Consider the following 12739-nt stretch of genomic DNA (forward strand, 5'->3'; position numbering starts at 1 on the left):
GAAGAATCTGGTTGTAGCCTCAGCTCTGCCTCCCACGAGCCCCATACTCATGTCTGAGCAGCTGACACCTTGGGGCTTTGTCTCTCACAGCACTGGTGGTTTGTATTCTGACTTTCCACCTGAAGAAACAAGGATCCCTCTAGTTGAGTGGGCTGCTCAGCTAACAACTAGAGGACCTAGAATACAAGAGTGTTCCAGGACCCACGGCTCTTTCCACGGCCTCCCTGTAAGATAAGGTCGGAAACAGCTCCCTGTCCGTGCTGTCCACTTCTGTTGCCACCAGCTTTCAACTAAAAAAATCTAAAAATTCACTTCCTCTTCACACTACCCACATTTCAAGTGCTCGATTGCACACGGGGCAGCGGCTGCCCGGCCAGTGCAGCCCAGGGGACCTTTCCACCAGCACAGAAAGCTCGATGGGACAGGCTAGGACTTGTGGTCAGCAGCACTCAGCTTCTGACTTCCCCGACTCGCCGGTCTGGCATTCAAGGCCTCTCTGGGTCTGACCCTAGCTCCATTTTTTTGTTGGATTACTCTCGACTCCCAACCAAACACCGGCGTGCCTGCCAGACTGGGCGCTACGTCTGCATCCCCCACTGTACCTAACACAGTGCTTTCGTTAGAGCGTGAACCTTTGGATGGATGGATGATGGATGGGTGGGAGGGAAACAGGAGGAAAGAAGGGGGAAGGAAGAGGAATTCATCCATGCTTTCACTGGATCAGTACTGATAGCTAATGTGTGCTAAGCACGCCTCTGGTTTCCTGGGGTAACTATAGTGACCAGATATGGCTTCATGACACTTTCCGTCTGGGGTGGTGGGAGGGTGGGGAAATCACAAAGAAGTTTAGGAGTAAAAACTCAGATAGTTGTTAAGTTAGGAAAAAAGTAAGAGCATGTAGCGCTGAGTGTCTGGGGCAGGGACACCTGTACATATGGTGGTCTCTAACGAGGTACCACTCGAACCAAAATCTGGGTGAACAGAAGCCAATCATATGAAGTTCTGGGTAGAACATGCTCCACGAAAAAGAAACGTTGCTGTGAAAGTTATACTTTTGGGCACTTTGACAAGGTGTCTTATTCATCCCCCACTGAATCATCTCAGTGCATTTACCCTGAAGAAGGATAAAGCAAAGAATGGGTCCACGACCATTAGGAAGACAGGTTAATGCTGAGTCCGCTCCAGCTGACACGGTAATATTTATCTCCTATGTTGTCTCTCTGTGTAGCGTTGTTCCTGGGCCACACAGAGCTACCCTCAAAGAAGCTGCATTGCAGAAGGCGAAGTTCTTTCAATACAAAAATTACTTTTCAAGAATAGCAAGAGGCGGCAGAGATGGTACCGTTCAAAATTTTACCAGAAACATATTCCACGTCTTCGAAAATGGAAAAAGGGTGATAAAAGCAGCTCCCAAACAACATGCTAAACGAAGCGCTCAGAGAGTGTAATCTCAGGGAGCGTGGTCAGACTCTGGGCTCAGACAACTGCATTCACAGTCACGACGTCGGGCAACTTTACTTGCATTTCTCCCTGCATCTGAGGCCCAGTCTGAACATGCCACAGGTGGTGGGTCACCGTGCAACTTGACCCCTTGCACTCATTGGCAGTAAGATATATCTTGTGCATTTATTTGACCATTCCTGATAATTCTAGCACTCAGAGCCGGGTATGTTCAAGAACTGTTATCATCAAAAGACAGAAGAATAAGAGGAGTGTTGTGAGGTCTCATGGAGATTCGATTTGAAGATAAATGTTGCATCACGTATGCATGTGTGCACACGGGCCAGCGCTCATGCTTTTGAAACTGCATTTCTGCGTCTAGTCCACCTTCTACAGGCCGAGCCCTTGCTTCTCAGCTTAGGACTGATGAACTCTCATCTACTTAGCCAAAGGTTCATGTTTTGGAAGATCTCAGCATCAACCCTAGAAAGCAATGCTATTTGTATGCCTAACTTTGAAAATCTGACCTCCCACACGATTCTGTTTCAACCCACCTCTGTCTGCCGGGACTGACTGGACCTCCAACAGGCTTGTGCTCGAAGACTTCCTCCACCTTGTGTATTCTTGGCTTGGACAGAAACAGAGGTGAACTTCCCCAGCTCCCAATCCTGTTTAAACTCGCTGAAAATCAACTCATATTTGCTCAGAACATAAGCAGTATTTTGATAGTAATTTTCTGCTTTCCCATTACTGTCATCTTCATTATTATTAACTAACCTGTGTATGCTCAGGCAAGAACAGTAAAGACCGAGCACGTCATGGGTGAAGCTCTGCGTTGCCGGCCAGGTAGCTCCTGTTAATCGTGAGCAGCACCAAAGAGGACAGGCAGAGATCTAAACAGGGCTTAAGTGCACACTGAGTTTGGAAAAGACAAAGGTGTCCTTGTCCTCATCTACAAATTCTTACGGGGGCGCGGGCAGGGGAAATGCAAAAAGAGATCACTGTGAGTGACAGCAGGCAGGTCTTCAAAGTGCATCTCGGGTGGCTCTTTCTTCTCACTCCCATCCAGAGCACACACCGAATTTTTAATCAACTAAACACTGAAGGAGCAGTACTCAATTTAGACATAAAGTCAAGTTCTCAGAGCTTGCTCCACAGCCGGTCACAGGAGCCTGGCCGCGTTGATGGCCGTGGTCTCTGGGGAGAGGGGAGCCCTGCAGGGGTGGGTGAAGCACACGGCTACGGACACCAAGACCAGCAGGGATCCCGACTCTCCTCTTTATGCCTCTGCTCACAAAACCTGGGGAAGAGCCATCTGCAGTGTTTGCTCCAGATCACGCCTGCCATCCTTCCCCAGGCAACTCCATAGAAACGGCTCCCAATGTCTCCAAAGAGCAAGGAGTTAAACCGTTGTATCCACACTCAGGTAACAGAGAAGAATACAGCACATTGGCCTTCTTTGTGTATCCTAAATGGTGCTTAGGGGTTCAGGAAAAATTCAAGTACTGGAAATTGATGAGCAATATGTAAGAGGTATTTGAATAAAAGGGATTTTCCTGGTTAGCTTTGGATTAAGCAAAAATTCCTTTTCTTGTTGTTTATTGTTGGAAATACTATTAAAATATTATTTGTCTAGCCTCTCTGTATTGGTAAGTACGCCAAACAAATATCCTGTTGGTGATTTGAGATTCTTTTAGCATTTTGCAGCATATTTTTAATCATTAGTTAGTAAGGGGTCTGAAAACATAATGTAAATATTAAGTTCCTTTAAAAAATATTAATCCCTAATATTAGCATTTTTCCGTGATTTATCTCTTTCTCTTAAAAGGGCAAGTACCACAAACTATAAATTAAATAAAAACCTTTTTAAACCAAGAATCACACAAAATAAGCAGCAATGCTCTTGATATAGAAAATCAAATTAACTGACTATAAAGGACAATTTCTTCTATTATCTCTGCACTGAATATGAGTCAAATGTATTAAAAAACAAACCTATGGATGTCCAAAAGAGATGCAAACTTACTGTGGCAGCAGGCGGTAACACTCAAACGATTCAACCAAAGGGCCTTTTTTAAAGCAGTGGAGGGTGGAGTGTTATTTAAGTGGGGAGAGTAAGTCGAGGAAGACGGGGAGAAACGGGCGGCGGCTCCATCTGTCCCCTCGGGATCTCCAAGTCTGTCCCTTTGTGGCTTAGCTAACGGCTCCAGGCTTGAGGCCCCTTTTCAGCCTAAGCTGATGTCTCAAAAACTTCCCCCAACCTCTTCAGACTCTAAACCTGACTTAGTAGCTAGAAACTCTGCCCATGTGGTCTCAGCAGAGCTTAAGGGAAACAGGCTCTGCAACGTGGCAGTGCCCACGTGAAACCTGCAAGTTTGGGCGATCCGCTGGCGCCCGGCCCAGTCCTGACCTGACGGGGCTGCCCGACTGCGTCACTGTTCTCGTGTCTCAACACCAAGGGCACTGAACCCCGTGCCCTGCACTAAGTTAGGTACATAATTACAGAAAGGGAAATTTTTGGCATACTTCTTAAACAAGTATTTTCCCTGGACTCAGGTTATCGGTTCAACTTGCTTTTACAGACTCACGCTAATTTCAAATCAAAATATTTCTGAACACCATAAACCCTTTGGCAAGTGGATGGACAGTGAGATGTGGATGGAGAAGTTCCTGTGCTAACAGTGATCGATAAATTTGAAGGGTTCATTTTAGTGGGGAAGACCAAATTTTGGACTCTTGAAAATATAAATTTTGGCATGTTTTTAACAGCTTAATCTTTTTATTTTTCTCTCTTCGTGCATTTAATAAATAACGCACACTGGATAAAACCAAGTTGATGGGCCAAGTTTCAGAATTTATAGTAGAAACTATAAAAAAACAGTCATGATGACCAAGAAGAGACACATTTCTCTGGAGCTGATGCACAGGAGATCAAGTCTCCAGGGTTAAACATCTAAGAAGGATGGCTCTCAAACACAAGGGAGGAAAGATGGGCCGGAGCAGGACGCATGCCACAGGAGTGCCTGTGACACGGGTCCACACACCGCTGAGGGTTATTCTGCCCACGTTTATCGTTAAAAACACCAACAAAAACACACAAAACCCCCTTAAGATGCTTGACTACAGTTTATTGGCTGGTTTGAATAACATTTTTAATAGCAAAAGAAAAATGCGTTTACATTGTAATAGCTTACAACCAACTTTCAACTGTCTTTAATACAAAGTAAATTGAGATCGTGTAAGTCATTTTAAATTCCTTATCTCTGTGATATATACAGTAAGAAAAGCGCCAGATACTGCTGTCTAGCTAATTCCAGCTGAGACACACACAAGGATGCCAGCAAGTTCCTTAGCCACCTTGCATGGGATCTGTTTAATCATGAAATAATAGCCATGATTCTGAAAACTAAGCAAAGGGATCTGCACTCACTCTGTTCTCTAAAAACACTTTTTCTCGAGTCACAGGGTATTGCTGTGTTTTTGCAAATTACACACATCTCCCGGGCTTCACTTCCAAACCTTAACAATGCCGTCCCTAGAGGCGGTCACGATGAAGCCCTGCGTGGTCTGGAAGGTGGCGACGTCCGTGATGATATCGTGGTGGCCCACAGGCAGGGACTCCGGGCCCCTCCGTGGGCCGTCGTCACTCGGTCCCACCTTCTGCTTGTTCTGAATCTCCTGTGTGGTGGTTAAAAGCAAGAAGGCCACAGTCAAAGGCAGGAGCACATCCTGCCGCCTGTCCGCACCCCTGCTTCTAAGGAGCACTGCTCTTTGTTTAGGCTGGTGCTGGTTCGAAGGAGCCACGCTTCACAGAGGCACCGCAGGGGAGTCCAAAATGAGGGTCTAGGTGTCCAGTCCCTGGACTCCATAAGCACCACTTACAGACATGGAAACTTACAGACAGGCTGATAACCTGTGAGTGCTACCTCTGTCAGCTTCAAAGAACAAAGGGGAAGAACTGAGAGGCAGTGACGACCCAGGCTTGGACACACGTATGTGTCAGACGCTCCAGCCCTCCCGAAGCTCGCTGCCACTCATGAGTCCCCGCACTGCCGCTTACAAGCCAGCTGACCTGAGATGAGCGACACAACCTCGATGTGCTCAACTTTCTCATTTGCGGAAGGAAGATGATAAAGGCACGGAGTTTTTATAAAGGACCCGGCAAGTGTTCAAAGTGCTTACTTTGGCTCATGTAATTATATGTGCACTTTCTATGTTTATTCTACCTTAGTAAACTCGATTTTAAAAATACAGAAAAGTCAAGAGAAAATAAAAATTTTTTAAATTCAAAGAAATACTGCCACTCTTGGGCAAAGCCATTTATGATATTTATGTTAGCCGTTTTTGTTCCTACAAGAGTTGACAGGAAAGCAAGGAACGCTGATACCTGGACAACTTCAGTGCCTTCAATGACCTTCCTGTAGTAGGACACGGACGGGGAGCCCGCGCTCCCCGCGACGATGTAGGACCTCTCTGGGTAGGCCAGGTCCCAAAACCTGCGGAGGAGGAGAGAAGGGGTCATTGTGTCGCAGGAGACAAGGGACGGCTGATCACTGACTGACACTCGTCAATGCTGGTGTGTCCTCTTCTGTGTTTGAAATAGAGATTTTCTAGAAGAGCCTAAAATCAGTTACAAATGAAGTATTAACAGCTGTCCCTGCAGGGTGTGGATGACTGCAAACATCATCCCACTGCTGGTATCTGCAGTAAACACCACCTTGTGGTAACCACGGTATTCACACATTTAACTGCCCTTCTCCTTTCAAGTGCTGAATATGAAGTCTCTTTACTGTACCTTATTTTCATGTCTGAGCCGGCCGTTAGCAGGATGGGGTTCCCATCCGCAGGACTACAGTAGAGCCCGTGGACACTGTGAGAAGAAGGCTTAAAGGAAGTAAAGAAATAGAGAGTCAAATGTTGCCCATGAAGGATGCAGCCATTTCTAGAGATAAGTCAGCTATTAGCAGTTAACTGAAGAGACCAGAGACAGATCACTTATGTCTTAAATCTTTCTTTGGGAATTTAAAATACATTTGTTCTGTATCACCCTGAATGAAGAAGCAAAGCCTCCTCAGCTTCCTAAAACTTTCCATTGGGAATGAGAAGGATCCCAACTAAAGGAGAGAAAAAACTTTCCTACCCTCTGCCCCAACAAAGCAGCTTTAAAAAGTTATGTATGACAGGGTCACGTTCCATTTTTCTAATGATCTAAGCTTTAATCTTTCCTTTTCTAATTAACCCAGATTCTATTGGGTTCCAAAGAAACATCACACACCTTATGGGGCTGGGAGCTAGAACACCCACAGAAGCAGACTTGGGGAACTGGAAAGCAGAGGGCAGCAAAGCCCGCTTAACACTTACTTAGTAAAAACCCAAGCTTAAGGCACAACCCCAAAGCCCAACAAGGACCACGGCTGGCAGAGACGCCCAGCCAAGCTGGGGATGTGGGAGATGGCCTTACCTGTAACTCGGACAGCGGGGGAGCACTGCTGGCCCAGAGCGTGAACCTTCGGTCGCCTGTCTCCATGTCCCACATGGACACCTCGTTGTTGCCCTGGACAGCTGAGAGAGACAGGCCAGTGTTACTCGGACGAGGGCTCCGCTCAGCGAGTCCACGTCCTGGCAGAGGAAGTTAGCCTGCACACATTTCCATTTGCTCCCCATCCTGTAGGAAATGCTCACAGACACTTTAAGTCATGCTGTGACCCTGCCTCCACACTGAAGTGCCAAAGAGAAATGTTTCTGCTAACCTACTGGTCAGTATTTTACTGGTGTCGAGCTGAGTGTAGAGAAATGTCAGGTGGAAAGCAGATTCTGCCCTCAAGAAACCTACAGTCTAGCAGGAAAGAAAAAAATACAAAGCGTAAGACAATGAGCACAGAAGAGAGAATGCAAAAGTCCATGTGCACTCAAGAAGGAAAGGTCACATCCGGTGGGCGAGATGGAGGCCGCTTTGAGGAGTGTGTCACTGGGACAGACACAGGGGACACGAAAATCACGGGGGGCAGACAGGATGGAAGGAGCAAAGCACACACACCCGTGTCCGAGTGTCATGGTCTGACTGGGGCACGTCTGTGATGGGGAGAGCGCAAGGAAGGGCAGAGGGAGATGCTGGGGAATGGTCCCTGCAGGCCTAGGAGGGGCTTTCTCGAAAGTACTTTTGAGCAGTGTTCTGAGGAGTGACAATACCCCAGCCTTCACTTCTTCACTAATGTTTACTGAACTGACTATGTTTACTGTGAGCCAGTCTCTGTCCTAGGTCCTGAGGAAGAGAGGACAAATAATGCAAAAAAAAAAAAAAAAAATTCCTTTTCACAGAACTCACACCCTAGTGGTGACAACAATCTCACAAAAACGCAGAGGCCCTAAAGCAGGAATCTGCCCTAGCTCAAGGAAAAGTTCAGAAAGCCCCTGTGGCTGGAACCGTTTCAGTGCACCTTTGGAAACAGTCCCTGGATGGTACATCCTCCTCAAATGACCCAACTCTGGGCATGCCATCTGATTCCTGCTGGGACTGGCCAAGAGGGTCGTGAGGAAGCAGGAACAGGGCCCATAGAGCCTCCAGGCCATGGGGATGAGCTGGGCTGTTCCGTGGGAGGCACTGGCAGGTATGGAGCAGAAGAAAGAACAGGCTAGGAGGAGCGACTCATTAATAGGAACACGACACGCTGTCATCTGGGCGAGGGGACGGTGGTGGGAACCGTACAAGGGGGTCGGCTCTGGACACACTTTAAGGCAGGACACACAGAGCTGGCTGATGGATGGGAAGTGGGAAGAGAAAGGGAAAAGAAACCAAGGACGATGTCAGGGTTCCTCGGGAGCTTCAAGCTGAGTCGGCTGCCATTTCCTGGGACGATACTGCAGGTGGAGCGAGCTTGTCTGGGGGGAGGCGGCGGTGGGTGGGGGGCGGGTGGACAGGAGACGAAGGGTCCGGCTTGGGCAGGTCAAGTTTCAGCTGGCTGTCAGACATCTTAGGGAAGATTTTATTTTCTAATTATTAGACTTTTATTATTAAAAATGATGTTGAGATTTAACAGGAGTGATATGATCTTAGGTACTAATGTTGAACAATCTTTGTTGACTAAGTTGTCACCCTTCAAAAAATAATGAGCCAAACTGAACTTGAAAAGTAGAAGACCAACAAAACGAGCAGATATCCAGATAAGCAGCTCACTAACTGCTTTCCTTTGCATCAGTTTCCGTGTCTTTAGAAACCTATGCCCTTCTCAATACACAGGGAGGCTGAGGTGCTGAAGCAAATCTTCAAAGATCAGTATTACAAATTTTCTCTTTGTGAGTGACAAAGCACTTCTGTTCTTAACTGTCTTTAATTTTTTAATTAATTTATTTTAATTGGAGGATAACTACTCCACAATATTGTGACGGCCTCTGCCAAACAGCATACATGTGTGTCCTGATCCCGAACCCCTCTCCCACCCCATCCCTCTGGGTGGTCCCAGAGCACCGGCTCTGAGGCTCTGCTTCACGCATGGAACCTGCCCTGCCGTCTGTTTCACACATGGTGATACACATGTTTCAATGCTATTCTCTCGATTCATCCCACCCTCGCCTTCTCCCAGAGTCCAAAGGTCTGTCCTTTGCGTCTGCGTCTCCTCTGCTGCCCTGCATGGAGGATATCAGCACCGTGTTCTAAATTCCATATCCGTGGGTTAACAGACAGTATTTGTCTTTGTCTTTCTCACTTACTCACTCCGTATAATAGGCTTCAGGTTTACCCACCTCATTAGAAGTGACAAATGTGTTCCTTTTTATAGCTGAGTAGTATTCCATTGTGTGTACCACAGCTTTTAGGGAAGATTTTAAATAGGTAGATATAAAAACATGAATAAATTTGGTACTGTTTTGCCTGGGACTGGATGTGCTCACACAGGGAGACAGCACAGAAGGACCAAGACTAAGCCCTCGGGCTGGCCACAGATTAAAAGTAGGAAAAGGGGAAAAAATAGCAAATAAATCAACAAAAGAACCAAGAGAGTGACGTCCTCAATATCAAACAAGGAAAGTGTTTCAGAGAGAGGAAATGATCAACCAAGCAAGCACCAAGTCCTGTAAGACGCAGGATGTGTCATGGCCATGGGAGGAGGCAGCGTGACCGTGAGCAGGCGTGACAGCAGGGGCGGGTCATGGGAGGAAGGAGGCGGGGCAATGGCGGCCGGGGGGAGGGGCGCGAGGAGAGGAGGCCTGAAGGGGCGCGAGGAGAGGAGGGGCGGGGAATGGAGGGGCGGGGAATGGAGGGGGGGCGAGGGGCGGGAAATGGAGGGGGAGGAGGAGAGGAGGGGCGGGGGCCTGAGAGGAGGGGAGGGGCGGGAGAGAGGAGGGGAGGGGGGGCGAGGGGGAATGGAGGGGCGGGGCCTGGAGGGGTGCGAGGAGGGGGCGGGGGAGGCGTGAGGGGAGGGGCGGGGAAATGAGGGGGCGAGGAGAGAGGGAGGAGGGGGGAGGGGAGGGGGGGGGGCCTGGAGGGGGCGCGAGGAGAGGAGGGGGGGGGAGGGGCCTGGGAGGGGGGCTGGAGGGGGCGCGAGGAGAGGAAGGGGCAGGCCTGGAGACAAGAGACCAGGAGGAAACACAGACGGTAAGCGCCACCGCTTATCTGGCACTCGCTGTGTACCAGACCGTATGCATGACATGTGTTACCTCACATTCTTCCAACTCTGCTAGACAAGTTTTTTAGCCACATTTTACAGTTGGGAAAAATGAGTTTCAAAGAGCTGCCCAAGTGTCTTGCCTAAGAATCTATACAAGGAAATCTGAACACCCAATAAGAGAAGGGGAAGGAGGCTTCAAGAAATGCAACAGAAATGGCAGCTGAGGGATGACCTCAGGCTTCCAGCTCAGATTTCCAGGAAGATGATGGCAACTAAAAACAGGGAACACAGGAGAAAGACGACAACGGGAAGGAAGCGGTGGTGGACAGGAATGGACGGTGGTGGTGTGACTGATGAGACTTCACAAAAGACAATAAATGAGAAACGACACTGAGATATCCGTGGCAGGAACTTCCACGGAATCAGAACTGACCACAAAAGCCAGCATTTGGCTCACAGGTAAAAACTCTTAAGGTCATGAACCTGGGCAGCAGGGTCGTCTGCCCCGGCCCCGCCAGCCCACCCGCCTCCTACCTGCGATCACCCAGGACTGGTAGAGCGGGTGCATGGAGAGGCGCCGGACGCGGGCCCGCGACGGGTGGCAGTGACTGGAGATGGGCAGCTGGAAGCGCATGTCCCAGCAGGCCATGGTGCCGCTGCTCGTGCCTGCGAGGGGAGAAGCGCAGACGTGACTGCCGCAGGCTCGGCATCAGTGCGGATTCCCCCTGACGTTACGTTCAACCTGGCTGGCCACTTAGGAAAGAGGCTTTACTTCCGGGAAGCTGCCCGCCCCACTCCTCGGTTCCCAACAGCACCTTTAGCCCAAAGGTACAGAGTACTAGCACAGTGCTACCACAAACCTAGCAAGTGTGAAGCAAGAATGAATAACTCGTTAATGACTGACACTTACTAACTGCCGAAGGCACCCGTGGGAAAAACCCAGAAGGCCTAGAGAAGACATGAATCTGATAAAGCAAAACATTCAGACTGCCTTAAGTAACCAGAGGTGGTTTACTAGCGCTCGGTAATCTCAGTCAGCCCTCAAGCAGCAGCAGCTCTGCAGCCGTCCTCAGAGCTCAATCTCTGCCACGTGCCCTTTTCTCTGAAACCTTCTGGAGACAGGCATGGCTGTCTGAGCACAGCAGACACTGGGGTGACTGCCTGCATGTGTGCCCACGACATCTGAAACCACACAGAGAGAATGCCACCCAACTCGAAGAATAACGTGCACTCTAATGCCAAGGCTGGTCTCCAGGTCCAGTGGAGACGGGGGTGGGGAAAGACCAAAGGGGCAGCGGGCCCCTCCGTCTCCTGGCCCCTCTGCAGGCCCCTCAGAGCTGGTGGGGCTGCATGAGAGCCACCGGGGCAACTCACTAACCTTGTGGCGCGTGTGACAGCTACTTTTCCAAGCCTGGCACAACATCTTCCTGTGCCAGGGCAGCTTAGTCTCGCAAAAGGCAAAAAATAATGCACTTCACACAAACCATATAAAATAAAGGGCTGATAATGTCGCAAATTCAAGACAGGGAATCTATTGAACAGAAACTAATATTCAAGCGTAGCAGAGTCTAATTCTTCTGAAAGAGTGTCGAGTGACAATGAATAAGCTCCAGTACCTTCTAAAGGGGCAGGTTCAAAGCCTGGCAGGGGGAGGGGGGCCAGTGAAACTAAAACAGGAGAGAAGCAAGGTCACAGGGCGGGGGCAGGGGTCACAAGGCCCGCGGCCACTGTTTGGCTCTCCTCCTGTGCTGGGCCCTTTCACCTCATTAAATCCTCAAAGCTGCCCTTGGAGGGAATGGGCCCATCTGAAGACGAGAACAGTAAGACCAGAAGGGTGAAGCAGCTTGCCTGTGGCTACCGGGATTTAAAACCGAGCTGCTCAAATTCAAATGTCCTCATCCCGTAAACCCAGCCTGTTGCTTCCCTGGCAGAGTAAGAAAATGCCAGCAAATCTGACCACTGTAGGGGCGCGTTTAAAAACGAAGGGACAGAGTAAATTGTTACACGCGCTGAATATTGACCTCACTCTTTCAAATTTGTTTTTTAATGAAAAAATTGAAATGTAAGTATTATAATAATTATAGGGGGGAAAAAAGAACATAGGGGAAAATTAGCAATGAAGACAAAGGAAAAGAGCTTTCTTAAGAGGCACGCCTGACAGTAGCATCCAGACCCAGGCGGGGACCTGAAAGGCAGCTCCCTACCGATGCAGAGCCAGCACTGGTGGATGTCCACGGCAAAGGAGGTGATGAGGCCTGCCTTGAGATCGTGCCTCAGCGTCCAGGCGTTGCTGGAGGAGCGCAGGTCCCAGCCCACCAGAGCGCCGTTCACAGTGGCGTAGGCCAGCACAGACTGCGCCCCGGAGCTGAAGTGATGCAGGTCCACCACGCAGCCATCCTCCTTCTGGTCTAGGACTCTAGGAGACACACGTCAAGAGGCAAAGGCTCATCCATCATGAAAGACACAGCACCCGCCTCCACTGCAGATCAATCTACCTTCTAACCATGGTCAAGAAACTCTGTGGCCCATCGAAGACAAGGACAGTTGAGCATTTTTTAAAAAATTACTTCAGAACTACAGAAGAGCTGCAAATGTAGTACACAGACTTCCATGTATCTTTCACTCACTTCCCCTCATGCTGATGACTTCTTTTATTAGAAAGAAGGATTTAAGATTCATTGCTGTTACTGCATGAA

The 12739-nt window shown here is 48.9% G+C and overlaps 2 protein-coding genes across 3 annotated transcripts in view; one reads left to right on the forward strand and one right to left on the reverse strand.

The window, feature by feature from the left end:
* The window catches only part of COL6A6 (collagen type VI alpha 6 chain), a 173729-nt gene extending 169384 nt beyond the window's left edge, over window positions 1-4345 (forward strand). The window contains exon 37 of the mRNA XM_070377208.1: window positions 1229-4345. Coding sequence (XP_070233309.1) covers window positions 1229-1448 — 220 coding nt within the window. The 3' untranslated portion in view covers window positions 1449-4345. The remainder of the gene's footprint in view (window positions 1-1228) is intronic.
* A 202-nt stretch (window positions 4346-4547) lies between these two features.
* The window catches only part of PIK3R4 (phosphoinositide-3-kinase regulatory subunit 4), a 78555-nt gene continuing 70363 nt past the window's right edge, over window positions 4548-12739 (reverse strand). For both annotated transcript variants that reach the window (XM_070377193.1, XM_005898395.3), the window contains 6 exons: window positions 12248-12459; window positions 10578-10709; window positions 6902-7002; window positions 6236-6324; window positions 5828-5936; window positions 4548-5118 (listed from right to left, as the gene is read on the reverse strand). In XM_070377193.1, the coding sequence (XP_070233294.1) occupies window positions 4948-5118; window positions 5828-5936; window positions 6236-6324; window positions 6902-7002; window positions 10578-10709; window positions 12248-12459 (814 nt within the window). In that variant the 3' untranslated portion in view covers window positions 4548-4947. The remainder of the gene's footprint in view (window positions 5119-5827; window positions 5937-6235; window positions 6325-6901; window positions 7003-10577; window positions 10710-12247; window positions 12460-12739) is intronic.

The sequence above is a fragment of the Bos mutus genome, chromosome 1 (assembly GCF_027580195.1).
Source record: "Bos mutus isolate GX-2022 chromosome 1, NWIPB_WYAK_1.1, whole genome shotgun sequence".
Taxonomy (NCBI): Eukaryota; Metazoa; Chordata; class Mammalia; order Artiodactyla; family Bovidae; genus Bos; species Bos mutus.